Source organism: Astyanax mexicanus, chromosome 14 (assembly GCF_023375975.1).
Source record: "Astyanax mexicanus isolate ESR-SI-001 chromosome 14, AstMex3_surface, whole genome shotgun sequence".
NCBI classification, from domain to species: domain Eukaryota; kingdom Metazoa; phylum Chordata; class Actinopteri; order Characiformes; family Acestrorhamphidae; genus Astyanax; species Astyanax mexicanus.
This window is the reverse complement of record NC_064421.1, coordinates 9263713-9291634: the sequence shown is the minus strand read 5'-3', so window position 1 is coordinate 9291634 and position 27922 is coordinate 9263713. Positions and strand designations below refer to the sequence as shown.

The 27922-nt window shown below is 37.4% G+C and overlaps 1 protein-coding gene across 1 annotated transcript; it reads left to right on the top strand.

The window, feature by feature from the left end:
• The first annotated feature begins 36 nt into the window (after positions 1 to 36).
• On the top strand, positions 37 to 27922 carry kcnk5a (potassium channel, subfamily K, member 5a). Its single transcript, XM_007248450.4, has 5 exons — positions 37 to 536; positions 20953 to 21064; positions 23079 to 23245; positions 23364 to 23532; positions 24852 to 27922. The coding sequence occupies exons 1-5, from the start codon at positions 351 to 353 to the stop codon at positions 25787 to 25789; spliced, it is 1572 nt and encodes a 523-aa protein (XP_007248512.3). The 5' UTR covers positions 37 to 350; the 3' UTR covers positions 25790 to 27922.

The following is a 27922-nucleotide window of genomic DNA, read 5'->3' as shown; positions in this document are numbered from 1 at the left end:
GCCCCCTCCGTTTCCCTAATGACGGTATCGGTGCTACAGCTGTGCACGTGGCCGCAGAAAAGCTCACAGTTCAGGAGCACCGGCTCCAGCACTCTATAACACCACTAACCCACTGCTGCTGCTGCTGTTGTTCTCCACTGCCCCTGTTATTGCCCCCGTTACTGCCCCTGTCCTGCCCTGTTACTGCCCCACCCGGCCACAGTTCAGCGGGGCTCAGCGGCTCTCATGCGGATCCGAGACGGGCTTGGACCTCCTCCTCCCCCAAACAGCTCGTGAGAAAGAAAGCCGGGGGCTTTGGCGTGTAATTAGAGCGGCTGGTGCTGGTGGATGGGCAGGGTGGAGGCTCCATTATGGTGGATAAGGGTCCCCTGCTGACCTCGGCTATTATCTTCTACCTGTCCATCGGGGCAGCGATATTCCAGGTGCTGGAGGAGCCCAACTGGAAGCTGGCAGTGGACCAGTACAATGACAAGAAGGAGAAGATCCTGAAAGACTACCCCTGCCTCACTAAATATGACCTGGACAAGATACTGGAGGTAGGCTCTCACTGTCTCCTTCACTTTTTCCACTTTTTCTCATGTCTAAAAGTGTCTGGTGGTGTGTTGTTTGGTGGAGCCACCAACTGTGTGTACACAGCTGAAGATGCAGTGTTTGGGTGCCTCCAGTGTTGAGTCAGTTGAGTCAGAGCTTTCTACAGCTGGAAACTTCAGCTTTCTTTGTAAACATACAAATCCCATCAAAAGAAAGCTCCCCAAACAATTAAAAAGCCTGTCCTTGAAGAGTCTGAGAACTTTGAACACCACCATTCATTCAAATTCTGAGATTATCATTCGTTCTTCATTAAATTTAACCCTTTCAGACTTCCACCACTGCTACTTCCAGTCTGTTGCACTTCCTCCCAAACAATGGCTCAACAGGTGCAAGAAACCAGACCCAGACTCAGAATAAATGAATGAAGACAAAGCCAGAAGTAACATATAGAGTCTTATAGGGCTGAGGATAGAGTAATTTTAATAGTATTGTGAAGAATTGCAGAATTGCAACATACAATAAACATTCCTGTAGGTATTGCTGATTTTATTTAAGAATTTAAGAACTATGAGCCCCGTTAAAATGAGCTTTTTTCCATTCAAATTAATCTATGTCTATGTTTATCATAGAATCATATAAACATAAACATATGTAATTGAATCAATATTATATCAAAAAATGAATAAAATTAGGACTTGGAAAAATTGTGAATCAGAATCATAATCGATTCTTGTAAATATTGTCATGTCATACTCAGCTGTATTAAGTAGCTTTGTGTAGCCTAACTTTTTTTTGGCCAAAAGAGCACAATTACTTCTGTTTTATTTGTTGTTTTAGTAGATTAGCTATTTTTATAGTACTATTAAAGGGCTCATGTAAGCACTGCACAATATTATAAAAAAAACTCGCCTTTGCAATATTTTGATGTGCACTACTATACATGTTTCAGTATTAAAAAAAAAAACAGGAATTGTCACCAAAGTTCTCCATATTTTAATCCAACAGTGATCATGCATGTCATGTTACTAATTACACCCTCTGTGTATTGAAGATTGGAGTAAATTAAATAATATATATTGTGCAGCCCAATCAACTATTATTCTCAACCAAATTTGCATGACCTTTTTCTACACCAAATGGTTTGATGTAATGGGTAAACACTGGCAAAATTTCAAAATACACACACCCCCTCCCCCCTCCATCTTTATAGTCCATATATGAAAACTAAATTGTAGTTTGAACATCAAAACTATAAAACTAAAGAAAGCCTATTTTTTAAGGTACTGGTTTTGTTAGGTTATCAAATCAAATAAATATTTACATAATTGCCTATTCACACTATAGCAGTTTAGCCCCCCAACCATTAGCCACGCTAGTTATAAAGGTGTTTCCAGTGTTAATATAGTGTTAATGTATTGTTTTTTTTAATGCTACCCAGTCTATATAAGTAACATGTTCATACAAAAGTGGCTTGTTTAATTCTAAATAAAAATAAGTGGACAAAATGGTCATTTTAAAATAAAATAGTTGTAAATAAATGTTATTAGTGGATCCAAAAATAACTACAAATGCAAGAACAATAAAAAATGCAAGAAATCAATGTTGTTACATGAAGCATCCTAAAACTTTTTCAAGCATTGTGAAGTTATGCCATATTGCCCTGTACTTGCATCACATTATCAGTCAGACAGAGTAAAGTAATGACAATGATTATTAGACAGTTTCTTTCTTTTTTTTCTTTTTTTGAAATATATCCAAGGTCTGAAATAACATTCCAGTACATTCTTAAATAAAACACTTCTGTTCTCTGCTTGGAGTGGCACCTGATGAACAACACAACCGTCCCTTCTAACAGTTACTGAAAGGCTCAGTTCTGCCTCTGCAGTTCCTCTTTATGAGATTGCTAAGGGCTGCTAAGGACCTTGTATAGCTGTAATGTGATGCATGTGTCTTGTTTAGTGGTTACTTGTGTTTTTGCCTTATGCCACGAGCTCTGTGTTATGGTGGGTTAGGCACCTCATAAAGCTTGAATAGTTTTATTGTTCACTCTTTTATACTCATTGTTACCTTTGCTTTACTTTTGTCTGTTGTGTATTAAATGGGTGTAGATGTGTCATGTATTGTTACCATATAACAAGGTTATCCTGACCTGATCTAGTAGATCAGGATCAAATCAGATTTGAGGTTTTCTGACATTTTTGTTCATGCAGCTTAAACAATGTAGGGACATACAATCTCACCATATCTGCACTTAAATTTAAAATTTAAATGGTTAAAAAATGTCACTTAAATACACTGCCTGGCCAAAAAAAGTCTCCACCTGGATTTAAGTAAGTAAATGAGGTTTTATTGATGCTGCAGTTGGTCTGCAGGTTTAGGTTCAGCAACAGTATGTGCTAAAAGAATGAGGTCAGCTGATTACCTGAATATACTGAATATAGACCAGGTTATTCCATCAATGGATTTTTTTCTTAATATATTTCAAGATGACAATGTCAGGATTCATGGGAATGGAATTGTGAAAGAGTGAGCATGAAATCCTTATTTTAACACATGGATTAAGAGAGTTCACCACAGAGTCCAGACCTTAACCTCATTGAGTATCTTTGGGATGTGCTGGATGGAGAAGAGCTGCTTTGTGCAGCGGTCAGACTCTACCATCATCAATGCTACAAGATCTTGGTGAAAAATGAATAAATGAATGCAACACTGTATTGAAATAAATCTTGTGACATTGCAGAGGCTTATTGAAACAATGCCACAGTGAATGCATTCCATAATCAAAGCTAAAGGCTATCTAAACGTAGCGTTCATCTTTCTTTGGGTTTAAAGCCTAATGATGAAGGTGAATTTGCACATGCTATGGAAACCAAGTCATAAAGCATTCAATACACCTAATATAAAGTTAACAAGAAATGAAATACATAAGTTTGGTGTTTCCCACAATACGCATCACAAATTAAGACCCTGTACAACCCTGTAATTCAGATAGGTCTAAAGGATTGAACAGTGCACTGTTTAACAACATGCAGGACAGCTTCAGTAGGATGTGGGAAATTACAGCACTAAAGCAAAGCAGTTGAAACAGATGAATTGCACAACTGAGATTTCTGCTGACCTTTGGGTCAAAACCATTCAGACTTCCTGTTGCAGATGTTTTAAACCTGACGGTTTGACTCCAGTAAGCAGAACAAGAGACTTGAAACACAGCCGTTTATTATCACTGTGACTGAAGTGCTTAAGATGGGTAGTAAGTGTCTAAAAAACACCATGGAATGGCTAATTTCTCTGAACTGCAATCTCTGAGAAGAGTGGATTCCCTGTATTAGTCAAACGTACCCTTAAAACTTTAGTACTTTTCCCTTACCCTTTATGTGGAAATCCAGATTAATATATAGAAACATTTTATAATGAACAGAATTCAACAGGGTTGCTCATTGCAGCAGAGCAGCAGATTGTGGTGCATAAACAATATGACCAACGGTTTTCCTTCAACCCAAACAAAGCAATTATTATGGGTATTATTATGGGTCTTATCTTTTTCAATAGGGTCATTGTATACTGTTTATTACAGTGCATTGAAAATTTGCCATTACATTTTCAAAATTGGACACAGCTCAGGTATCCATAAAGCTTTTTAGATTAGGAGTAGTTTTTTTAGGATCTGTATTTTTTTCAGTAAACCATCGCTGTCCAATGAAAAACAAGTATCTCCATTTTTGTCGATTTTAAGGTTACTACATAATTTGAACACACTAACTGTCCTTTACACTGTGCCAAAGTTTCTTGATGAAGGGACCATTAGAAATACTTCAAATAAATAATACTAAGTTAACTCTCTTTACATTGGCTTAAATTGAAATTTTAGAAGGTTTTTTTGTCTCTCCTGTAAAGTTGCTTTTTTGGAGATACTTGTTTTTCATTGGACAGTGACAGAATTCATAGTAAATAAAGAAAAAACTTCAGCATTCCAACTCACTAATTCGCTAGACCCATCACAATAACCTTTTTTGTTAGTTTGACCAATATATTGTGCCAGAGACTATTGCAATGAACAACATTGTCAGTTTAAGTCAGTTTAATGATAATATAATAGTATTACAAAGCAAAAACACCTTTTGAATTATGATAATTATAATATTGAATTGGATTATGTATATTTAATTTTTATATCCTACATTTAAAAAAGTGTTTTTGCCTTTATTTGACTCTTGAGTTGACACTTGAGTTAACACTGATGAACAGCAAGAACTACATTACCCTAAATGTTGTGTGTTTTCTCAGAGATTTCTTAGAATCAGAGTGCTGATCTAGGATCTGTTTTTGTTAGTAAAGTTAATAAATGGAATAATCTCATCCCAGATTGGACCCCATGCTCTGAGAAATGAACAGGACCTGGATTTCTCAACTATGATGTTCTAAAGACCTTTCAAGCCATTTAATTCCATAGTTTAGGACCTAAACTCAATGAAGTGAAGGAACCCAAAGATTTCTTGGAAGGCACAGAAAATGGCACAAAGAGAATCTACTGAATGCCATAAAGGACGTGTCGGAACATGTCCTGCCCATTTAGCCCTCCAGAGCTGTTTAGCCATTGAGAAAGCGCTTACTGAAACTTCTGCATAATTCATGAAGCGTCCACACTTCTGCCGAAACTTCCCCTCACCCAAGAAGTGGCAGAAGAGGGTGGGGAAAAATTATTTGTAAGCTCCATTGAAAGCAGCAGACTCCCCCCATCCCCCTCTTCTCTCCACTTCTCCTTATGCTCTCTTTATTCTCTTTGGTCACAGTTGAGTTGGTGGTGGATTGGTTTGGAAGGTTGTGTATGAAGACTGTGTGTGTTTAGAAGGTTTATTTAGGCGTTAAAACGAACTTTTACCAGTTATCTGAGTTGGTTTCATTATGATTTTCAGTTGCTAATTTTGTATTAAGACTGTTTGACAGAGTGTGACCGTTTCGCTGTGACCGTTTCGCTGTGACCGTTTCGCTGTGACCGTTTCACTGTGAACTGAGTGCACTGGCTCTAAGAACTAGTTCACTAGGTAATAAGTGTCAAAAAATAACACCATGGAATGATTCATTTCTTTGAAAAGGCTCTTCTTTTTAATTATGTTTATACTCAACTTTGACACTGTTATCAATACTACATACTTTACACTTTAAAACTATTTTTAGTATTAGCAATTACTGCAAAAAATTGTGATGTACACTAAAATGGATCAGAACATTTGATTTTGTTACTAGATTAAAAGTTGTGCCTTCTAGGAACATGCGTATTTGCTGAATTGCAGCATATTAAAACAGTTGAAACAGATGCATTTAATAGTTAATGCAGTTCCTAACATAAGACTAACATAATTTGACTATTAATATTTATTACACTTTAAACTACACATATATTTTCCCAGCATAATCACTTTTTACTTTTAAGATTTATTTCCTTTCATGCAGAAAAATCTGTATAAATGAACAAAAAAGTACTTCAGAGTTAATGTAACAATATGTTAATTCAGAGAAAATCCTGACAGTTGTATTCATTTAAACAATTAATTTAACAAATGCTGCAAACACAAAAGGCATGTTATATGATATATTTTATATAAACATTAAAAAATGTTTAAAATTGATCACTGTGAACTGAGTGCCCTGGCTCTAAGAACTAGTTAACTAGGTAATAAGTGTAAAAAAAAAAACACCATGGAATGATTCATTTCTTTGAAATGGCTCTTCTTTTAGATCATTAACTGAAAGCAGAGAATTTCCTGTAATAGAGAAACTTACACTCATAACAAGCTCTGTCTGCAACTCTGCCTTTTCCACTGTACCCTATTGGATAATTTGGACCTTTCTACAGTATATCAGCTGTGAGAGGTTTGGACTAAATACCATAATAAAAACTCAAGACCATATTTAAAAGAATGTATTTTTGGATATTTGAGTGTATCACATTTGTCACTTTTATCTATCTCAGGTTTCAGACTAAAATTGTTATTTTTAATATTTAGTACACAATTGGGGCATACTCTAAAAAAATAATAGACCAGAATATGCCTATAATTTAAGTGATAACAAAACGCAGGTCCTTAAAAAGTCTTAAAATATCTTGAATTAAAATCCGAATAATTAAGGCCTTAAATTGTCTTAAATTTACTGTAAATTTGCAGTAGGTATTAATTTTTTTAGACGGTGTGTTTAATGCCAGTTTGAAAGCACATACTAACAATAGCAGTGAGTTAACTAATGTTACCAGGGACAGTGGCTAGTGGCGAGTTAGCTAACATACTAACGTTAGCGGCGAGTTAGCTAATGTTACCAGGGCAGAAGTCATGTTGTACAATGTTTTGCATTTTGCATTTTACAGCTGCGGTTCTCAAACGTTGCAGTTGGAGACCCCCTTTGTTGGTAAGTGCCTCTGGGGTCTCCCACCCTACGTAGGGTTAAACCAAAATTAGCATCTCTGTTCTCCATCACAGAAACGAAAGAAAGAAAGAAAATTGAATAAAATAATTGGATTTCCAATACAGTAAATTATTTTCTGCCAGACAAATTATGACTACATTTTTGGGTCTTAAATTATATTTATTGAGGCCTTAAAAAGCATTAAATTTGACTTTTAAAGTGGTGCACAAACCCTGTAAAAAAGAGGGGGAGTTTGAACTAAATACCATTAGAAAACCTCCAGACCAGAGTAAAAACAAACTTTTACCAGAAGCAACACCTCCTGAATGCGCCGCTCGCTGCAGAGAATATTAAATTTGCGGTGCGGTTATTACAAAGCGCCAAAAGTGATTACAGGCTGGTCTAGTGGTTAACTGAATTCCTACATTAATACAGATCATGTTTGTTATTTTCTTCTCCATTTCTCAAGACCGTTTTATGCTAATGCTTGTGGCTTTATGATTTATGATGAAGCACCGCTGTCAGCTTTTGTCAAGTCAGTTTGCTTAGATTTAAAAGTCTAAATTTTCAATGCAATCCCATGCTAATGATGCTGATGATGGAGGGAGGTTACCATTTAAACCCCTCTTGTGCTACAGTTAGTCTCAGTCTTATTGCTGGGCAGGCCACTGTTTTACATAAATTCAGTCACACCTGTGCTCCTTGGTAAGGCAGGTAAATAATTAACCTAGATGGCAGCCGAACGTTGCCTTGAGGGGTAACATTCTTGTACGTTAAACAAATTACTCATGTCGCAGATACAAGAACATCTAAACGACGAGAACAAGCAAACGCTTGTAATACTTGAATAAATGGTGGGTGTACATACTGTACAGTTCCTTTCTCAGCTTTTTGTTAACAAAACACAGTGATTAGGCCTGTACACTGACATGCCAATAGTCATGGGACAGTTACATTCCCAAGCCCTCCACTGAGGTAACATTTGAGGATTCATTTACAGACTGCTGTCTCGTAACCTTTGTTAGATTACGTTATATTACATTACATTACAGTTAGCAGATGCTTTTGTCCAAAGCGACTTACAATAATGATGTACATAGAGTAATAGAAGTTCAAGGTAAAAAAAAAAACTAAAGGAGGCCAAAGGGGAATAGTGGGATAGAGGAGGAAAGGAGGAAGAGAAAGAAAATGAGGATAAAGTAGGTAGTTAGTTAGAGGTGTTAGGAGAGTAAGTGTTCTTTGAAGAGCTCTGTCTTCAGGAGTTTATTAAAGATAGGGAGAGATTCTCCTGATCTGGTAGTAGAAGGTAGTTTGTCAGATCAGTGTATTTGGCTAAATCAAATTATTGGACAGACTGATTTGACAGCTCATTAGATATGTCAGATTGATTTTTACTGGCACATTAACAGTGTTTTATTTTAAATTTCTAAAATATACTACCAGTCAAACGTTAGGACACACCTTTATATAAAGTGTTTTTTCATTATTTAAAAAAATGTGCATTCTAGATTAATACCAAAGTCATCCAAAATATGAAGAAAAACAAGAATATGTTCTATTCTTCTATAAAGTAGCACATCTTGCGTAGATGACAGCTTTGCACAGCTTGACTGAATTTTCTTAATCAGTTTTTGAGGTAGAGTCACCTAGAATGGTTTGAACTCCTCAAGAGTCAATTACTTGCATTTAAAATTTGAGAGCATCAGTTGTAAAGTTACAGGTAGAGTTACAGGTATACAGTGAATAGCTCTATTTGAGTAATGTTCTAATAAATATTATGTCAAGAACCACTCATCTAATTAAAGACAAATACTTTAAGAGATGATACTTTTTAAGAGATTTAAGAACTTTCAAACTATCCTCAAGTGCAGTCACAAAGACCATCAAAAACATGATGAAACTGGCTCTTATTAGTGCCACCAAAGGAAAAGAAAGGTAACCAGCCTCTGTGATTAAATGCCTCTGTTGCATTTAGGTTAGAAGTTCAAGTAAAGAAAGCACCTTGCCCATTAAACTGGCATTGGGCTTCCATATCTTATCAAGATAACCCTGCAGCATGCGATTGACATTGCACCTTGTCTTCACTGGAATGGAAAAACATGTTTACTTTGACCCTCTACATCGCAAATTAAACACCGCTTCCTCCTCAAGTGGTTTGTGGCATTGAAATGGAGTAAGTTAAACCATTCAAAACAATCATAAAAGTCTACATTCGAGAGTGTGTGTTTGTGGGTGTGCATGGCATGCAGCCGTTGGCAGAATGAACAGATGCCATTAGAACCACAAAACGTTTTGAATTTCCAGAGATTTCGACGGCGAGGACATGCCCAACGACTGGAGTTACAGATTAGCTAGACGGTTTATGGGTGGTGATGAAGCAATCCAGTCATGGATGCTCCTCATGTCTGCATTCCTTGGAAGACTGAAAGCTGTCGATTATTAACTTTGTAAAGATATGATGTCCTTTATGAGGAAATGATATGCACTGAAACAGAATACAGGGTTAACTGTTTGTGAAAACCCCTCCTGTACTTTAGGGGTGTGTCATAACGTATCAGACTCAATAATATCAAAATATTTTTATTTTGTTTTTAAAAAATCATATTGTTATTACAATGGTAATTTGCTTAAAAGAAGTTTAGTTGGTCTCCGTGTGGTTCAGCGGTCACTATGATTGGAAGATTGCTGGTTCAAATCCTATTCGTGCAGCTTGCCATCAACTGCTAGAGCCCTGCGAGCACACTTGGCCTTGCTCTCTCTGGGTGATGTCGATCAGCACAAGCCATCTGTGAGCTGATGTATCGGAACCAAGCTCGCTGTGATGCTACTCGGCAATGCTGCATCAGCAGCAGTCTGACTTCACTTGTATCGGAGGAGGCATGTGCTAGTCTTTACCCTCCTGGTGTTGGGACATCACTAATGTCCAGATTAATACTGTTTTAACTAGTGTCAATCATTAGTAGATATATTCTGTCATAAGTTCTGTTAATTAATGTGCTTTTATTGTAAAGTATTACCTATATTTCACATATCGCCAGGAATATTGTTAGAGCAAATATATACTGAATTATTGTGATATTTTCTAGAAAATATCACAAATTTTCTAGAAAATACTACTATAGTGCGTTTTTGCTGCTGTCCAATGAAAATGTTTCTCCATCATTCTAACCATATAACTGATCTGTTAATAATTCTGAACTAATGGTCAGATAGAAATGCTCTAAAATAGCTTTAACCTTTTTTATTACATTGTGTGACCCCTATGGACTGCAGTATTTCTAAAATACTTGGAATAAACTATAAATTTACATTCTATTTACAATTTAGAAGATGTTTGCATCTTGGAGATGGATGTTTTGTATCTGGAATTTTTTTTCTATTTTATACCATTACTGAGTATTTCTAGTCTTTCTTTATCCATCTACAGTAAAGTACATCCATATTTCCATTACCAGCACTAAAGCTAAAGCAGCAGCAGTGTGCAGGGCCGTGACTGTCCTCACTGCTTTAGTTTGACATCCTGGTGACTCAGAGTGCGCATCATGCTCCTGCCCGCTGTAAATTAACCAGCGCAAATAGAATGCATGTGAAAGCTTTCCCAGAAAACAATAACTGATTCTATTAGTCTGAATGGATTTGTTTATTGTTAAAGGCAATCTGTCTCCTTGAGATGAATTTAATTGCATGCCAGGAGCGACTGCAGGCCAATATGTTTTGGCTAACGTGATTTAGACCTTGAGCTGGACCAAGGGTGTCTCCTCTAAGCCTTGTGCTGTGGCTCCTGGTAACAGGGCCTAGTATAGTACCAAACAGCTTTTACTAACATCAATAGTTCAGCTCTTTTTGATGCAACATAGAGCCAAATTTAACTTTTTTTAAAGTACAGTAGTTTTTCTGCATTGTAGCAACAATTCCTAGAACAATTTAACCAATTATCATAATTTTAACCCTTTCAGTCTGCTTCCATTACAATCGACATCATGTTTGAGAGGTGATGTCCATCTTAATAGACCTTGAATCAGCCAATGTACTAGTTTATAAAGCAATGAAACAGTAGAGCTTGCTTCCATTCACGGCACTGTAAAAAACTGTAGTATTACAGCCATTGATGCAAAGTAACAGCTAATGAAACTATAAAATTATAAAATATGAAATATTACACACACGCTTCCAATGCAATGGAAAAAAATATTTTTCTTTGTTATTTGTTTACTATAGATTTAATAGTAGAATATTAGAGGTTTCTTTTCTGTGCATTACAGACAGAAAACTGCATTTCTATTCCTACTTTTTTTCTCACTGGAGAAAATTCAGGTCTGAATGGGTTAAGTTGGTTTCATGATTAATGGAAAATGCTCCAACAAGAAATAAAATTAAATACATTGACATTTATTGAAAGGTCATTCATTCATTCATGGCAGTGATGATCAATAAATAAATAAATTTATTAGACACTGTCTAAATATTTTTGGACACCCCTTCTAATAAATGCATTCAGCTATTTCCAGTTGCACCCCTTGCTGACACAGGTGTGCAAATGTGCACACACAGCTGACATGCCTAATGCATGACATGGGTGTTAGGGTTACCAAGCCCCCAGCACTGAGCAGTATCCAGTCTTTTTATTTATTAATTAATTTTTTCGCTCAAATCAATCAAATGCTCAAAACAAAAAATCTCCAAAATCTAGTAAAAAGCTGTACTAATTTTGAGCAGATGTATCTTCCAGTATTAAGCTTATTTGTAGATCACTTTTTTAAACACGAAGGCAATCTAAAGTGCTTAATTGAAAAAATGATTAAATAATGCAGAACAACTTTAAAAGAAAGTTACAAGTAGAGTAATGCAAAATGGTCCTAAAAATATATCATGAAATTATAGGGTATTCTTGCGATATATTTTTTTTTTTTTTTACAATATGACATTAAAACATTGAACTAACAAAAAGTAACTGTTTTATTAACAATAATAGTGTAACAAAAATAAAACATCTACCAAAAAACTACCACAGAGAAGTGCAGCATATTTAGTGCCTGTAATCCAGCAGTTAAAATAAAATACAGTATGTAGCAAAACAAATACAATTATCACAATATAATGATATGTAGTTTTATCATTTCAAAATATTATTTAATCATAATAATACAATTTAATAACAAAATAAATACATGTTGTAATACATGTTGGTTTAGTTTCTCAAAATTTGAGAGACACTTTCTCACTGTCAGCGTTTTGCCAGTCTGACTCAGCGGTGGCTGGCTGTTCACAATTTCACAACAGTAATGACAGGATGGCATCTGACCGTGTGTGTGCTGATTTTGCTGATTTAACACTTTGTGCTTGAGCATGTGTCTAACATGAGTTTGTATGGGCTTGTTTAGAGTACATGTCTGCAGTTATAACTGTGTTCATTTTATTGTAAGTGTGATAAAACCAGTGAGTGTGATATCTCGGGTCACGTAGGTGTGGAGGGGTTTGTGGATGTTTATAATGTCAGATGTTTGGCAATATCAAAGTCACAGTCTATTGCGTCATATTAAACTACAGCCCATGTTTCTGGGCCTGTTTTAGACCTTGATGTTGCAGTGTATGTTCGTTTGGCTGCAGATCTGTTTAGTTGACTATGAAACTGTTGAAAATGGCTCCATTGTTTGAGGCTACAGTAATTCAATCTGTCCCTCTGAGCAGCTGTTTCAAGTTCCTCGGCACCTTGTGCTGTCCCCTCACTGAGGAATGGAAAACTACCCGCAGTGTAGATCCCTCCGCCACAGAGTCAGCTGGCTGATAACAGTTGGAGTTTGTCATTGTGGTTTTGCCGCATGCTGTTTATCAGCACTGCGCCGGGCTTCGAATCGCCGCTGCCTGTGAACTTTCACTTCTACTGATGTAAGTTTGCCTGAATGTTTCAAATAGCCTACAGTGAGATATCAGTGCTGGCTTGGCTTTGAAGCTGAGAAGAAAAACAAAACACAAAAGTTTACATTATGCTGGAGATGCAGTACTTTTATAGATGTTCTAAACTACTTAGCCTATTACACCCTGTCTATAAGCCCACATTTTGTCATTTTTATATAATTATAATGCTGTCATAATTAACATCAGTTTAATAGACCCTCAAATTGAACCCTGTGGGACTAACCAGATGGTTAGCAAATAATAAATTCTGAAGTTTATGCATTAGAGTTAATAAATACATAAAAATCCTAGATTCCAACACTTATGGTTTCTGTAGCTTTTTTTCTAGGAATGCACCGTTTAGTCTTTTTTATTTCAATTTTGTACATAAACTATGTTTATAAGGTGATATTCAGTACTGATCTGGAGAGGCTTAAGCTAATCACGATTTATGAAAATTAGTGGATTTTGAGGGAACTGCTGGTTAGACTTGTCTGTAGGTTGGTCTGATCTTGAGTTATCAACGCTAGAATAATGGGATAGCCATGATGCTAACAGCCAAACCCAGCAGGCTGTTGAAGCTGCAGTGGTAGCAGGTAGAGCAGCTAGCCTCAATAGGTTGAAGAACTGTTTTTCCAAGCTGGATTACTCTCTGATCGTTGATGACGAAAGGCTGAGGGCTCTGGGTAAGTAGTTATAAAAACTAGTTCAGTGAATAGGCCGATCTCATTATTAATACCTAATCCAGCTTAATTTGTTAATTATCAGATCAGTGCAAACTTTTCCTCATGTTGTTTTTGTGCGTATGTGTGTTTTGGCTCTTCTGCTATGTCTTTTCCGTGCCACTATGCTTTAAAAAAAGCTGAGAGCTGACCTTCGGGAAGTAGATAAGGAAATGAACGTGTTAGCTTTACCACTCGCTTTACCATGACCTTCCAAACATCAGACCAAACAGTGACTAAGGTCTAGTGTTTGTCTTGATGGTCCAGAGCTAGACTAAATAATTCCTGGTCCACCTCCCACTCTAAAGCTATGTGTAACTTTCGAGATTTCCAGTCATCTTGGGACCTGATTCTCGCTTAATTTCACAACAGCTTCTGGCCGTGTGGTTGGCTCTGAAGAAAGCCTACAGAGGCTGGTGGTTATGCGACAGCAGTTGGGCAGCAGGCGGCTGGGCACTAAAGTAACACTAAGCTCAAAAGTGGTTTCGGGGCATGTGGAGGAAACCTTTCATTGTCAGTGCTGATGGCAGCATGACGCTGTGGAAAGCTGGAGAGTCTTGGGGACGGAGGCCGTCCTGTTGACGCTGTGCCATGCTTTCTAACCCACGTCATAGTGCGGGCGCTTCAGGGCGAGGGTGGTTCTGGCCCAGAGGAAAGGCTAATAAGACGCTTGACAAATGCATTGCGTATAGCCAGTGTGCAGCAGGACAATTGCTGTTGTGGCATTTGTGGCTTTGGGATATTGAGGAGTTTCAGATTCGTCCTCTGTTATTAATGTTGCGTACAGGATTTCTTCACTCTTGCTGGTGAATTTGTCATCGTTGAAGCAGATTCTTTGTTTTGCCCATCAGACATTTGGGCACCTTTTTATTGGCTTATTATATTGAGTTGTCAAACTCTGCTGAAACACTGTGTGTTTGTACTAAAAAGCTGACCAGGCATCTTTAATAACATTAAAATATAGCTGTAAACGGTAATTATCTGGCTCTAAAACATTACCATTTTGTGGCTACAACATACTAAAACATAGAAGCTCTAATAAGTGGTCCAGCGGTGTAAAGGGCTGCCACTATGGTCGGAAGATTTCTGGATCGAATCCCGGTCATGCAGCTTGCTATCAGCTGCCGGAGCCCTGAGAGAGCACAATTGGCCTTGCTCTCTCTGGGTGGGTAGATGCCACTCTTTCCTCTCATCACTTCTAGGGTGAGGTCGATCAGCACAAGGCATCTGTGAGCTGATGTATCAGAGCCAAGGCGCTACGCTTTTCTCCAAACGCACAGGCTATTCGGTAATGCTGCATCAGCAACAGTACAAAAAGAGGCGGTGGCCGACTTCACATACACATATACATATTTTTTTTTAATGGTGCATTCTGTGAAACTGACACTATTAAACCCGTACGTTTTGGTATTTGCTTATTTAGGAGGGTTTTTTTTGTCCTCTTCAAGAACACAGATGGCATGAAGTATTTAGAGTAAGTATTTTAGAGTATCGTAATACCATCATTACTATGGGCAACATATTATGATAATATTGTATCGTGAGATGCCTAGTGATTTTCATTTCTTGTTAGTGTAGAGATATTTTGAGGGTTAGAAAGGGCTTGCTGCTCATTAAGGGAACTTCTGCTGCAGGAATGTGAAGCTTTATAAAAGATGACTCTTTGCCAAAAGAATTTGATTGATGAACATGAACCTATTGACGCAATGGATAATGTCGTACATATGCCGGAGGAGTTTAAAGCCCCCAACTTTGAGCTGTGGAGCAGTAGAACTGTGTTCTCTGGAATGATGGCGCTCCATCCAATACTTTTGTTGGTATGAGTTGTTGCATTTGCACTTTTTTTTGTTGAGGATTGCACTTAGGGCAATGTCATAAACATCACCCGTTAGGAGTGGTCCTCTGCGATCGTCACTCAAGTGTGTTTCGTATAGTGATAATGATATTCATTACTGTTGTATTGTTATACTGCTGAACCCTGAAGTCTGACCTACCGTCCGTTTCGCGTCTGACCTCAGTATAATCAGCAGGTATCATCAGAGCATGTGCGTGACATCTTTCACCTTTCACACCATTACTTTCTCCTCCTTACAAAGCTGTCTCTCAGACTGCTGGCTAACTCTTTTTGACCCGGGATGACTCCAGCGTGACCTGCAGATGACCCCTCCGAGGCTTGTGGTTCGAGGATGTAGGCCATTGTCTTGTTCATGCTCTTTCTCAGCAGGTGTGCAGGGCAAACACCCTGTTGATAAACCTATCAGTTTGTGAGTTCTTAGAAAAAATGGCTTGGAGTATTTCGTCATTGCTGGATAGTGGAATGTCATTGCTCCGCATGTTTTTGGTGATTTCCCTGCTTTAACACACTCATACACACTCTCACACACTGTTGATTAAAGTATTGGGGCGCCTTCTAGGATTTAAACCTAACAGTGAAGTGAACACTGGCTTCCTGAATGGCCCCTTCTCATTTAGGGTGCATTTTATGGATGCGCTGGATGTTGTGGAAAGACTTTTTTAGTGATCGTATTTGATGAATCAGCAAAATTCAAAGTTTGTTGGTTATGTTTAAAGCTAATTGTTTAGATACTACAGTTACTGCAATGTTTTGTCATTATCCATAAGCATTTAGAGAAGACTTGAAGACTTTGCATTCATTTTCTCGTAAAATATATACGAATAAAGTATTGACAAAGCGTAATTTATATTCATAAGTTTTTAAAGAACATGCACAAATATGGGCAATATAAAAGCATAGTATGGACAGGATTTTCTGTCTTTATTCTAATGCTTTCAAAAGCATTTGTATTAAATTTAGGCAATGAACATATTATGGACAAGGGGCTTAGTCCTTATCTGTATTTAACTTTGAGTATAAATATGTCTATCAGTATTTTGTACGTCCTAATCTGGCCTTGATGACCGTCTGACACTGCTTTATCATATTATTCCACAAGGCTTTATTATAACAATCGAAATTATCTTTCCACACATTCTTCACTGCTGTCCACACATCCTCTATTCTGCTTGGATGTTTCTTTTTCATATATTGCCCAACACAGTTCCAACACAAGTTATCATTGGGTTTTAAATCTGATTAAAGCAGATGCTTTCAAACTAGGGCTGCACAATATATATATATATATATTTATAGTTTCAGAATTGCAATGTATGCATTCATGCATCATACATTGCAGGATGTGCAATGTCATGCCTGGCAAATAAATCATACTTCACTAAGTCACATTACAACTTGAAACATGATACAGCTTGATGCATAAAAAACATTCCCAAAAAGAAAATAGGTCATTTTCCATAAGGAATATATAAAAAATATATTTTTAACTTTAATCTTTATTAATAATTCATTATTAAAGCAGCAGTCCCTAATATTTTTCTATTAAATTGAAAACAGTATTATTTCTACTGTTTTCTACTTCTTCCACTTGCTTTGTGAAATTACACATTCTCACCAGAGAGGTCTCCAAATCCCCAAGTCCCCTAAACTTACAGACTGTTGCTTTAATATTAAAACAAATTGGATCATTGTCTTCTGACAATGTCTATCTATTGAAAATCCCTGTATTTCCTTAAATATTGCAGAATAGCAGAATATCACAATGTCAGTTTTTCCTAAAATCCCAAATTTCCTACTTGTGCAAAAGCTTTTCTAACTACATGAGTACCTAAGCAATTCCCCTGAGTAATCTGTTTCTGGCTATTGAGAACCATTACCCAAGGCCTAGATTTTGTTAAACATGCAGCCAGAGTAACCCAAATTTACTGGACTTCCCTTAAGCTGTCCATTCTTCAACAGTCCTCAAGCACGTTTTTGGGAATGATTGAATGCGCAGTGTGTTTAGTTCAAGGACATTTCAATTTGTAAACACTCATTCTGGCCAAACTCCCACACGTTTCTCTTCCCAGTCTATTCACACCCACTTCTGAAAGCTTTTGCTTCATAGAGTCATCAGTGCTGTAATGCGGTAATGTGTAAACAGTTGATTAATTACGACTTAGTAGATAAGAGCTTTATTCTTTTTCTTTTTTTTATCTGTGGTTGATTATTTTCCAATTTCTCAATCTTTTGCTGTTCCTAACACTTTCTCACTTCTGTATTCGGAAAAGCACAGACTTGCAAAACGTCTGCAGGCGAATTTTCAGATCCCTTTTTAGGAGAATTGTCAGACGAGCATATGTTGTTGTGCTTTTAGCCTCCAGCTGGCTGAAGGAACTTTCCTTTTTCCTGCTCTGAAAACATGCGTAGACTCTCAACAGGTGTCGTCTTCTTCTCAGCTGTAATTCACACAAATCTCATATAACGTCTAAAAACGCTCCCTCGCCACACCAAATGGAGACTCTCGTAAAGCCCGGTGTCCGGGTCTCATCCTGATGTCTTCAGCAGATGGAACAAGTGCTGGCCCTCAAAGGCTCCTCACGCAGCAGAGAAGCCTGTAACGGAGGGGCCGGAGACTGCACGTCATAACTCACTGTCGCTGCTTTTACTGATGTTGATGGGACTGTTGGGACAGAGGATGTGGCTGTGATTTATTAGCCTAAGATATCTGTTGTCTAGCCCTGCCGCTAGTCCCAGACACTGGCCGCTCCAGGCTGCTTCATTTTTTCATTTTTAATAGCTGCTCAGCATCTGTGCTCTAAAAACGCTGTGCTGCATTCAACACTGAGTGTTGAAATGTGTAGATGCTGCAGTGGGGAGTGCACAGTCGCTTTACACTTCAGACTGGAGCTGGGCTTTACTCACACAAGGGAGGAAATGTTGGACTTCAAAGCTTGAAGAGCTGATTATGTTTCAAGTTCATGTTCTTCTATTGAAGCTAGCAATTTTGCAATACCTTGTTATTGAGACATTTCGGGAATTTAATGACGCGCGGCTGTAAGTGGTCTGGAATACTTTTAGAAGAAGAATATGTACCAGTCTGTGTGTAGTGTGTGTTTTTTTTAAATCTTTGATTGCTTGATTGAGTCCAATCAAGGACTATGTTTATAAAAATGCTGGGGGAAGGTCTGTGGGTCTTCCAGCTTAAAGAGGAAGCCTTCCAGATATCCAGCTCAGTACCCATCCATCATATAGACACATGGTTTCTTCTTATATTCTTTAGATTGGTTCTGTGTAGTAGAGGAAATGATTCTCCCATTTGTGTGCTATGTAGAAACATTTTATTTAATGGTTTCTTAACCCATTTGACTTTGTATTGGCCCTTAAACAAAACCCTATGGAAGTCCAGAGAAAATGTTACCAAACCAAAGGTTTTTAGGATACAATCCGGGTTAGCACCCAAACATCCCTTTCAGGACAGCTTCCTCTTACAGCATCCACAGTTAATCATGTTGGATGTGTTGGTCCTTCTTGGTGGTATGCTGACATTACCCTGGATACCGTGGCTCTTGATGCATCACAAAGACTTGCTGTCTTGGTCACAGATGCTCCAGCAAGACGTGCACCAACAATTTGTCCTCTTTTGAACTCTGGTATGTCACCGATGATGTTGTGTGTATTGCAATATTTTGAGTAAAACTGTGCTGTTACCCTGCTAATTGAACCTTCGCACTCTGCTCTTACTGGTGCAATGTGCAATTAATGAAGATTGGCCACCAGGCTGCTCCAATTTAGCCATGAAACCTCCCACACTAAAATGACAGGTGTTTCAGTTTCATTGTCCAACCCCTGTATATACTGTGAAATATACTGTAAAGTAGCTGAATACATTTATTGGTGGGGGTGTTCACAAATGTTTGGACGTACAGTGTGTGTATATATACAGTTGTGTTCAGCACTGTATTGGAATGGAGTTCATATCAACTTGCTCAGCTGCTCCAAGTGATGTGTTTATTTTCTTAAGCGGAGGGAGCGTTTGGTTTTGAACCCGGGCCATAACCAGACCCCAGCTGCTTCTTTCATCTGTGATTACACAACTGCGGAATAGCTGTTTAGGGACAAATCAAGCTCCACTCTGCTGCATCTCTCTGATAGCTTTGCGTGCTGAAGGCTCAGAGATGCTGCCAAAAGCCCTTCAGGTGAGGGATGGTCCTCTCATGTCCCTGAGTGGCCTGTTTGGCACAGTTGTCCTCATCAGGGACCTGCTGATAATGTCAGTTTCTAACAGGAAGGATGTGGTACAGGCTTTGCTCTCAGACACAACAAGTCCCTGCTGATCTGAACCATGCATTCCTGAGTCTTTCATCCAGCGGCTTGTTGCTGTGATTTAGTTATTAATCAGACTTGGGTTATTGATATGATTAGCCCTTGTCTGTCTTTTTCTGCTAGCTTTTTTGGATTATATATTTTCCTAGAAGTAATTGTGATTAAATAATATTATTGGTATATAAGAGTGCTTTTTGTGCCACTTATATAATAAATGTATATTAATTTTCTTTTCTTATCATTTTCTTTTTTTTTTAAATATATTAATAACGTGTGCATATGTTTTGCAAAACCGAAATAAACTAAACTAAATGTTAAAAAATATTAAAATATTAAATGTATTATTTGGTTTTTATTAGACGGATCATGATTATAAAATCATGCAGTAACACCATTTTAAAGAATAGTGGTTTTTTTTTTTTTTAGAACAGATATTTGACAATAAAAATAAAATAAAACCAAAGTTTTAAAACCAAAGTTTTAAAACTAAACTTGGGCAAAACCTTCACACATTTTCAATAATGTTGTTCATGACAAACCTAGGTATAATAAATTAGAATTTAAAGGATCATTGACATGACTCCTGTCCAAAGGCATTATTTAATAATTCATGTTAAAATGTTTTACATTTACATTTAATTACAAATATATAAGTAGTACGTCTCCTATATATGTTTTCATGTATTCTCATTTTGTTATTTAAAGTATCATTAAGAATACCATGTGGTGTGACAATAATAAGAGTAGCTAAAATAAATAATATATAAAATATAAAAAAATAAATAAATATAAAAATAAACCCACAAGTATACACAATATTAATTGGATGTACACACACATACAGTATGTGACTTAAATATTAATCTGCTTAAGTTTGATAGTATGTAATTGTTTTGTATTTTACAGGAATAATAATAAGTCTGTAAAATACAGTTGACTGACATAAAATAAAAAAATGCATATACATTTTTACAAAAACTATAAACAAAGAGCTTGCATTGAGTAAACACATTACACTAGTGTGAACTTGATTCATGGTCCTCAACATTTTGTATTTGTTTGGACTTAATTTAAATGCTTTATATATGAATGTATTGTGTATTGTCTACACAACATTCATAAGGTTTAAACAATTGCAAATTATATTTTTATATATTTTTGTGGGTTTTAATATACTAGAGTGTACCTCATACAGGGCCTGCTGGATTTAAACAGTCTTTTTTCTGTTTATCTGTTGTAATCTAGGTGGTGTCTGAAGCTGCTGGACAAGGTGTCACCATAACGGGAGATAAAACCTTCAACAACTGGAACTGGCCCAACGCCGTCATCTTCGCTGCTACAGTCATCACGACTATAGGTAATAGTCCAGTTCTTCCTTTTCACAGAGAGAATCTGCCTAATCTGTTTATTGTTTGGGAATAAACAGAGGGAGGTCTGATTATCTTAACTAATCAAATAGGGCAGGAAGTAGTTAGCTTTATTTATTCCCTATGGATCTGCAGAATCTGTTTGTAATCACTTGGTAATGACCTGTTTAAAAGTTCTCGTGGGCTGATCACTCTCAAAGGTGGACTGCTTTGCCGCTCCAGAGTCTAAATGTCCAGTACTGTTCTCTGATAAGATGTAGCTTCTTCTGAGACAAACATGAAGATAAGATGAGAGTTTATTGCGTGATAGGCCGGTGTGAGCTGATGCATTAGAGGCTGTTTCCTCCAGAAACGAGCTCTGATTTTCTTCTCAGACTCTCAGAATATAATTGGTTTTATAAATGCTGATATGCCATATCTCATGGGACAGGACAGTTCCAGCCAGATGCCACCAATCATCACCGAATTAACCAAACTGTGCTGTTCAATGTGGATAGTAATGAGTACTATGGTGAATTCCTGATTAGGGGTGTGCCATATCGTATCGTACACAATAATTTTTAAATATCGTGAACGATATTTACTTCTGTTACAAATTGGATATAATTCTTGTATTTTTAATATCTCAGTTCGGGGGTGCAATATCATATTATATGTAATAATATATATATATATATATATATTGTTTTTTTATTTAGTTGCAGTAGTGTATTCTTAATTTTTTTTTTTTTTATTCAGTCTTTTGTCATATCGCCAAGAGTATCGTTATCGTGAAAATACCATGACATATCGTGATATTATTTTAGGGGTGGGCGATATATTCCTGATACACTGTTACTCTGTGGATTGAGGAATGTTAAATATCTGCCCGAACTCAGACACAAGATAAGACCTTACAACAGGTGTGGGTGTTCCCAAGCTAAGCCTGTAATAATCATAATGCAGGAGATATTGTGAATTTGTTCTCATTTTTTAGACTATAATGTCCACTGGGTTATAAGGCGCACTTTTTTCTGATCAATTTTCTTGCTTTATTTTTGGATTATAAGGCACATTAAACGACGCTAGTAAGATTGCCTACATCAAAGTAAGGAAGATAGTCGCCATGTTTCCTTTCTGATAGGGAGGCAGGGGAAGCGCCTAAGTAAACAAAACTGTAACTTTTTCTTTCAAAGTCTTTCAAAATCTACACAGGTTTCTCTCCTGAAAACAGTTTATTTGGGTGAATAAAGCACTTCTATTTATTTACAATAAGCATCGATTTCCAATATTTTGTCTAAGGGTGAGTTTTCAGTGAAGTATCTTAAGCAATAAGGAATAAGGCTGGGTGCAGCAGCATTAGCATTAGCTGCTAACCACAGCTAACATTAGCTGCTAACATGCTGGCTGATAGCACTACCCTGAGTTTCCAGTAAGCCAAGGCACTATTAGCTAGCGGTTCAACCCACATAACTTGTTTTGGCAAACACGTAGACTACAGTCCAATATACTTACCTCTGAACTGCGAAAGAGCTAGCACTGCGGTTAGCGGCTAAAGCTAATGCTGCTGCACCCAGCCTTATAATGCTGTACTTCAGTGATGTGGCTTTACTGCTCCTTAATACCTGCCTGGTAAAATTCATACATAGGATGCACCAGATTATAAGGCGCACTGTCGATTTTTGAGGAAAATAAAAGGATTTTAAGTGCACCGTATAGTTAAAAAAATATATGGTAACCATTATCTTGTATTGTGGAGTCCCACAGGGTTCTAATATAGGGCCTATGAAAATGACTGTAATTATTAGATTAATGCATAGATGTATGTTATGAGATGAAAGAACTGAAGTTTGTGCTCACATAAGGGTCTAATAGTTATTTATGTTTTATACTGCTGTCCCATGACTTTTGGCATGTCATTGTAGTTGTAATTTTTATGACTGTGAGTGACTTTCTATGACTTTGGTAAGTAGCCTACAGTCAACCTAAAGGAATTAACCGTTTGTCTTTTTTTTCCTTTGTTAGGTTATGGCAATATTGCCCCCAAAACACCGTCAGGACGGGTTTTCTGCATTTTTTATGGACTGTTTGGTGTCCCACTTTGTCTCACCTGGATCAGTGAACTCGGCAAGTTTTTTGGTGGAAGAGCAAAACATCTTGGACAGTATCTCACCAAGAGAGGAGTCACACTGGTAAGCAGAACATCTCCTGCACATCTCTATAAACTGTTATCATTGATAGAAAACCTTAAATTCAAATTTTGATATTTACTAAAAATACCTCAATATCTCTCTTTTTCTCCCTCTATAGCGGAAAGCACAGTTCACCTGCACAGCCATCTTCCTGTTGTGGGGGGTATTGGTTCATTTGGTTATTCCTCCATTCGTCTTCATGTCTCAAGAGGGCTGGACCTACATAGAGGGGCTGTACTTTTCATTTGTGACTTTGACCACTATTGGATTTGGTGATCTTGTAGCAGGTAATTGTGTTTACTGTATATCTGTGTGTGTGTGTGTGTGTGTGTGTGTGTGTGTGTGTGATTGTGATTCTTTTCTAACACTTATCTCATTGTCAAAGAAATAATTGCAAAAGTAATTGCACCCGGAAAAAGGTGTCAGATTTGCAATGTTATTCAGAAGGAAGATAAAAGGTACCAGCAAGAATAAAATACAAAAATCTATATTGAGCTACACAAACAGTAGTAGTGTGTACCACATATGTAACACAACATGCCAGACATACCAGCATAGATTTGCAGAGGTTCTTAATAGTGTTTTGCAATAATCCATCCCATGCAGTGGAGTATTGGTAGCGCATTGAATAGCATTTTACACTATTTTTAATCAGGGTTAGGCCTGACTATGATGCTGGATTAGCATTGTCCTGTTAAAATAATGCACTGGAGTGAAAGGGCCACTGGGAAGCACAAGGGGCCAGTCTGTCACAACTACCCACCAAGTTTCAATACTGTGGGTTAGGCCTGTCACAATTATTAATAATTACATTATTGATTTATCATACAATAAATGGACATGACCTCAATAATATTTGATAATCCTGATATTGTGTCTATTGTGTTCATTTGATAGTTTGTTCACATATGTAACAGTGAACAGTAATTTAGCCAGTCATGCCAAATGACCAATCAGTGCTTCAAAAACTGTGACTCCATACAAACAGTGTGGACTGCAGTAGATGAAGGAAAAATACATATTATTTAAATGTTATTGTATTTTAAAGTATATAATTGCTTTGGTATGCTATTCTATTATCATTTTAATGACAATAATAATGTTTATCGCAATAATTTCTGGCATGATATCATCCAAACAAAAAATGGTGTCGTAACAGGCCTACTATGAGTTGATTCCTTTTTAAGTACAACTCTACTATAATTCTAAGTATAGTAGGTATAACTATACTATAAGGACTATAATTCATGCTAACTTTCCACTTCACAACCTTCACAGTCCATAAACCCTCTTTCTCTCTGTTTATATTTGTATATATATATATATGTGTGGTGGCTGGAAACCTTCAAATATATGAACTTGCGCCACTTTCCGTGAATCAAGGTGCCCTTCTATTATGTAGGGCTTCTTGGTGTTTACTTATGATTACAGCCTTTCTAGTAATCTTGCTTGATTACAAAGGTTGGATTTTGCTGTATGTTATTTCCTCAAAGCGTCAAAGCATTTCAAAGAAGTTCATGCTTGAAAGATTATCTTGTAAAGCTGTTTCTTTAACTTTTTGTAGTGTGTAATGATTTTTCCATGTGTTTTTTTTGCTCCTGTGTAGGTGTGGACCCTAATGCAGACTACCCGACTCTTTATCGCTACTTTGTGGAGGTGTGGATATACCTAGGCTTGGCTTGGCTGTCTCTCTTCTTTAACTGGAAGGTGCGGATGGTCATCGAGGCCCACAAGGCTCTGAAGAAGCGGCGGAAGCGGCGCAAGTTATCGCTGGACGAGCTGCGGCACTACAAAGAGAACCACAAAGCCCTGCACCTGCCAGCCAACGGTAACGAAGTCAACATATTCAGCTTCCTGAGCAAGAGACCGGAGGGCTATAACGACCTCATCAAGCAGATCGGCGCCAAGAAGGAAGGAGGAGGACAGTGTGCCAATGGCGTCGCCGGTAACAAGTCTAAAGAATTCAGCCGATCTAAAAGCTGCAACGATGCTGTTCCTCTTAACGCAAATACTATTCTTAACCTGGACCGATCTCCTCGGCAAAAACGGCGCTACAGCTTTAGCGACCGTGTGACTGTGGCCTTCTCCAAGTCCAAGAGTTACCTGCTTGGGCAGGAGGGAGGACCTCTGCTCAACGAGATGCAGGGTGATGGAGATGTGGAGGCAGACCTTGGAAGAATGTACGAAAATCAGTTAGATAAAGAAGCGGGCGAAGAACATCGAAATCTTGGACCTGGAGGACAGTGCAACATGTGGGAGTCCAAAGAGTACCAGCCACTCATCTTCCCCAATGCCAACATCACCTTCATCGACGAGGAGAATCTTCTGAACAACAACCTGGAGGAGGAAGAGGAGGATGATGATGATGACGACACAAAGCCTAAACTCTCAACGTCTGACGAAAACGTCGAATCAGAGACCGATTCCAAAGAGGAGCAGTGCTCCGAATCTGACGGCTCCGTCTTCACGGACAGGTCGGATCACTGCCACTCCTACGAGCAGCTAGTAGAGGAGTACTCCAAGGAAGAAAACACAGAGACCTGACCTAAGACCTGAGTTATACCGGTTGAAATCATGGACCTATGTAACTAAAACAAAAAAAAAAAACTCTCAGTGAGAGTTTACTGTGTTTTATTCTTCCTTCTCTTTTTTGTTGTTGTTAGTTTTGGTAAATTCTGGACATTTTGCACAAACTTGAAGACTTTTTTTTGTTTCTCATGCCAGACTTGATCATACAAGCATCCTTGCATTCTTCCATGTATGTGAAGCATCACAAAGGTTTTGTTGGTGATATTCTCATCAAAATGGAACTGTGAAGTGCATTTCAGTCAGTATTACGTCAAGATAAGAAGCTGTGGACAGTTTTGACCAAAACAAAGCTAAACATCCACAGTTTATTAAAGCAGCAGTCCCTAAGATTTTTAATTTGAGGAGTTGTGAGGGAACAAAACATTCAAATTAATGCTATCAGTGTCCTGGCATGAGCAGACCTAACAAGAACTAATACAATATATTCATTCTGTAAAAGAATTAAAAGAGTGGTCTGGTAGGTTTGTTGGATTTAGATGCTCTTTACATTTTGACAGTTTGTCATAAATTAAAAACAATTGAACTAAGCGATATGCTCAAAAACACAAAACTTAGCCTAAATTAAATTAAAAGTACTATTCAACATGCTCTGTGCAATTACACACTTTCACCACAGAGGTCTCTAAATCCCCAAGTGCCCAAAACCTTCGGACTGTTGCTTTAAAATTCCTGTACGCTGACTCCATAAAAATGGTCTAGATAGATGGTTTTTATAGATGTTTCTAATGAAGACTTCTTGATAGTTGCCAAGTTATGCAGGGGTTTGTTTCTAGTATTGGAATAATATAGCTGTAATTTATTAGATTAAGTTAGATTAAGAAACACATTAGTCTGAATGAAATGAACTGCTGAATCAGTTGTAATGGATCTGTGGGTCATAGGATGGATAGGATACAAGTAATTGGGAGAGGTGGTTCTATTGAGAACTGCTCCTGGTTCTCTGACTTTTATACACCATATTGGTGTTTTTTATTATTATCGTAACATAATGAAGGAAAAACACTGCCTGCATTGTCACCCATTTTTATGGGTTTTGTCTTTCTGTTTTTATGATGCCGTTTTAGGGCCAGTGTTGAAAATTAAAACGGGAGACTTTGAGATTAAAGTCATAATATTTTGGGTATAAAGTCATAAAATTACAAGGTTAAAGTGGAATTGCTGCCATTAAAAGGCTAAATATTAAGGGCAATGGGTTTACAGAAGGAAAGCAACTTCAGTGTGCTAAAATGAGGGATGCTGAGGAACGTTAAATACAATATATTCTTAAATAAAGTCTTTGACCTTAATAATGCAATTTCCCTAGTAGTACACCACATTATCCTTAAAATATTACTATTAACTTTGTTCTCAAAATAGCACAACTTTATTCTTCAAGTATTACGACTTTTTTCTCTACAAATAATGACTTTATTCTCAAAGTCTACACGTTTTTATTTATTTAACAGTGGCTCTACAATGGCATCATAGTTTTTAAACTAATTATCACCGGTTCCCAGTGTAATCATACAGTTTGATCATGAAGGCTGCACATGCTTCCTATATGGGGCATGCAAACTCCACCATGTCTTAAATGCATCTTGGTGCCACCATTAAAAAAAAAGTACATTGACCTGTAATGTAAAGTACTGTGGAAAAGAAGAGGAGGGCTATCCTGCTGTCCGGTACTTGGGAATGCATTCGATCAGTTGCAGTACCCCCGGACCTCCTTCTGTGGACAGCACATGTTGCACTGCTCTGATTAAATCTGTTGAGTTCGGTTGAGTTGAGTTTTTACTGGTGTACCACTCCATCCACATTGCATCACATTGTTTTTGTTGCCATGTCATTTCATTTCAAGGTCTTTTATTGCTGGCCAAGACCTTATTTTTCGTATTTTTTGTAAAGTATTTTGATTTTAACTTAATATTTGTTTTTACTGGACAGAACATATGTATCTTTAGACTAGACCCCTGTTTTAAATGTGGATATACTATGTAAAAGTGGTAAACAGAACCTCAAGAACATCTAAATGTTCAAGGGGTTTCTAAATCCCAATTATTATGAATTTAATATTCCGGTGAAGTTGAAAATAAACTATTTTTAAATACA

What these genes read in the sequence shown, in the direction of transcription:
- kcnk5a (XM_007248450.4), top strand. Translation starts at nt 351, where the DNA reads ATGGTGGATAAGGGTCCCCTGCTGACCTCGGCTATTATCTTCTACCTG. An exon ending in CCAAGAGAGGAGTCACACTG is followed by an intron (nt 23,246 to 23,363) that starts GTAAGCAGAACA and finishes CTCCCTCTATAG; the next exon opens with CGGAAAGCACAGTTCACCTG. An exon ending in ATTTGGTGATCTTGTAGCAG is followed by an intron (nt 23,533 to 24,851) that starts GTAATTGTGTTT and finishes GCTCCTGTGTAG; the next exon opens with GTGTGGACCCTAATGCAGAC.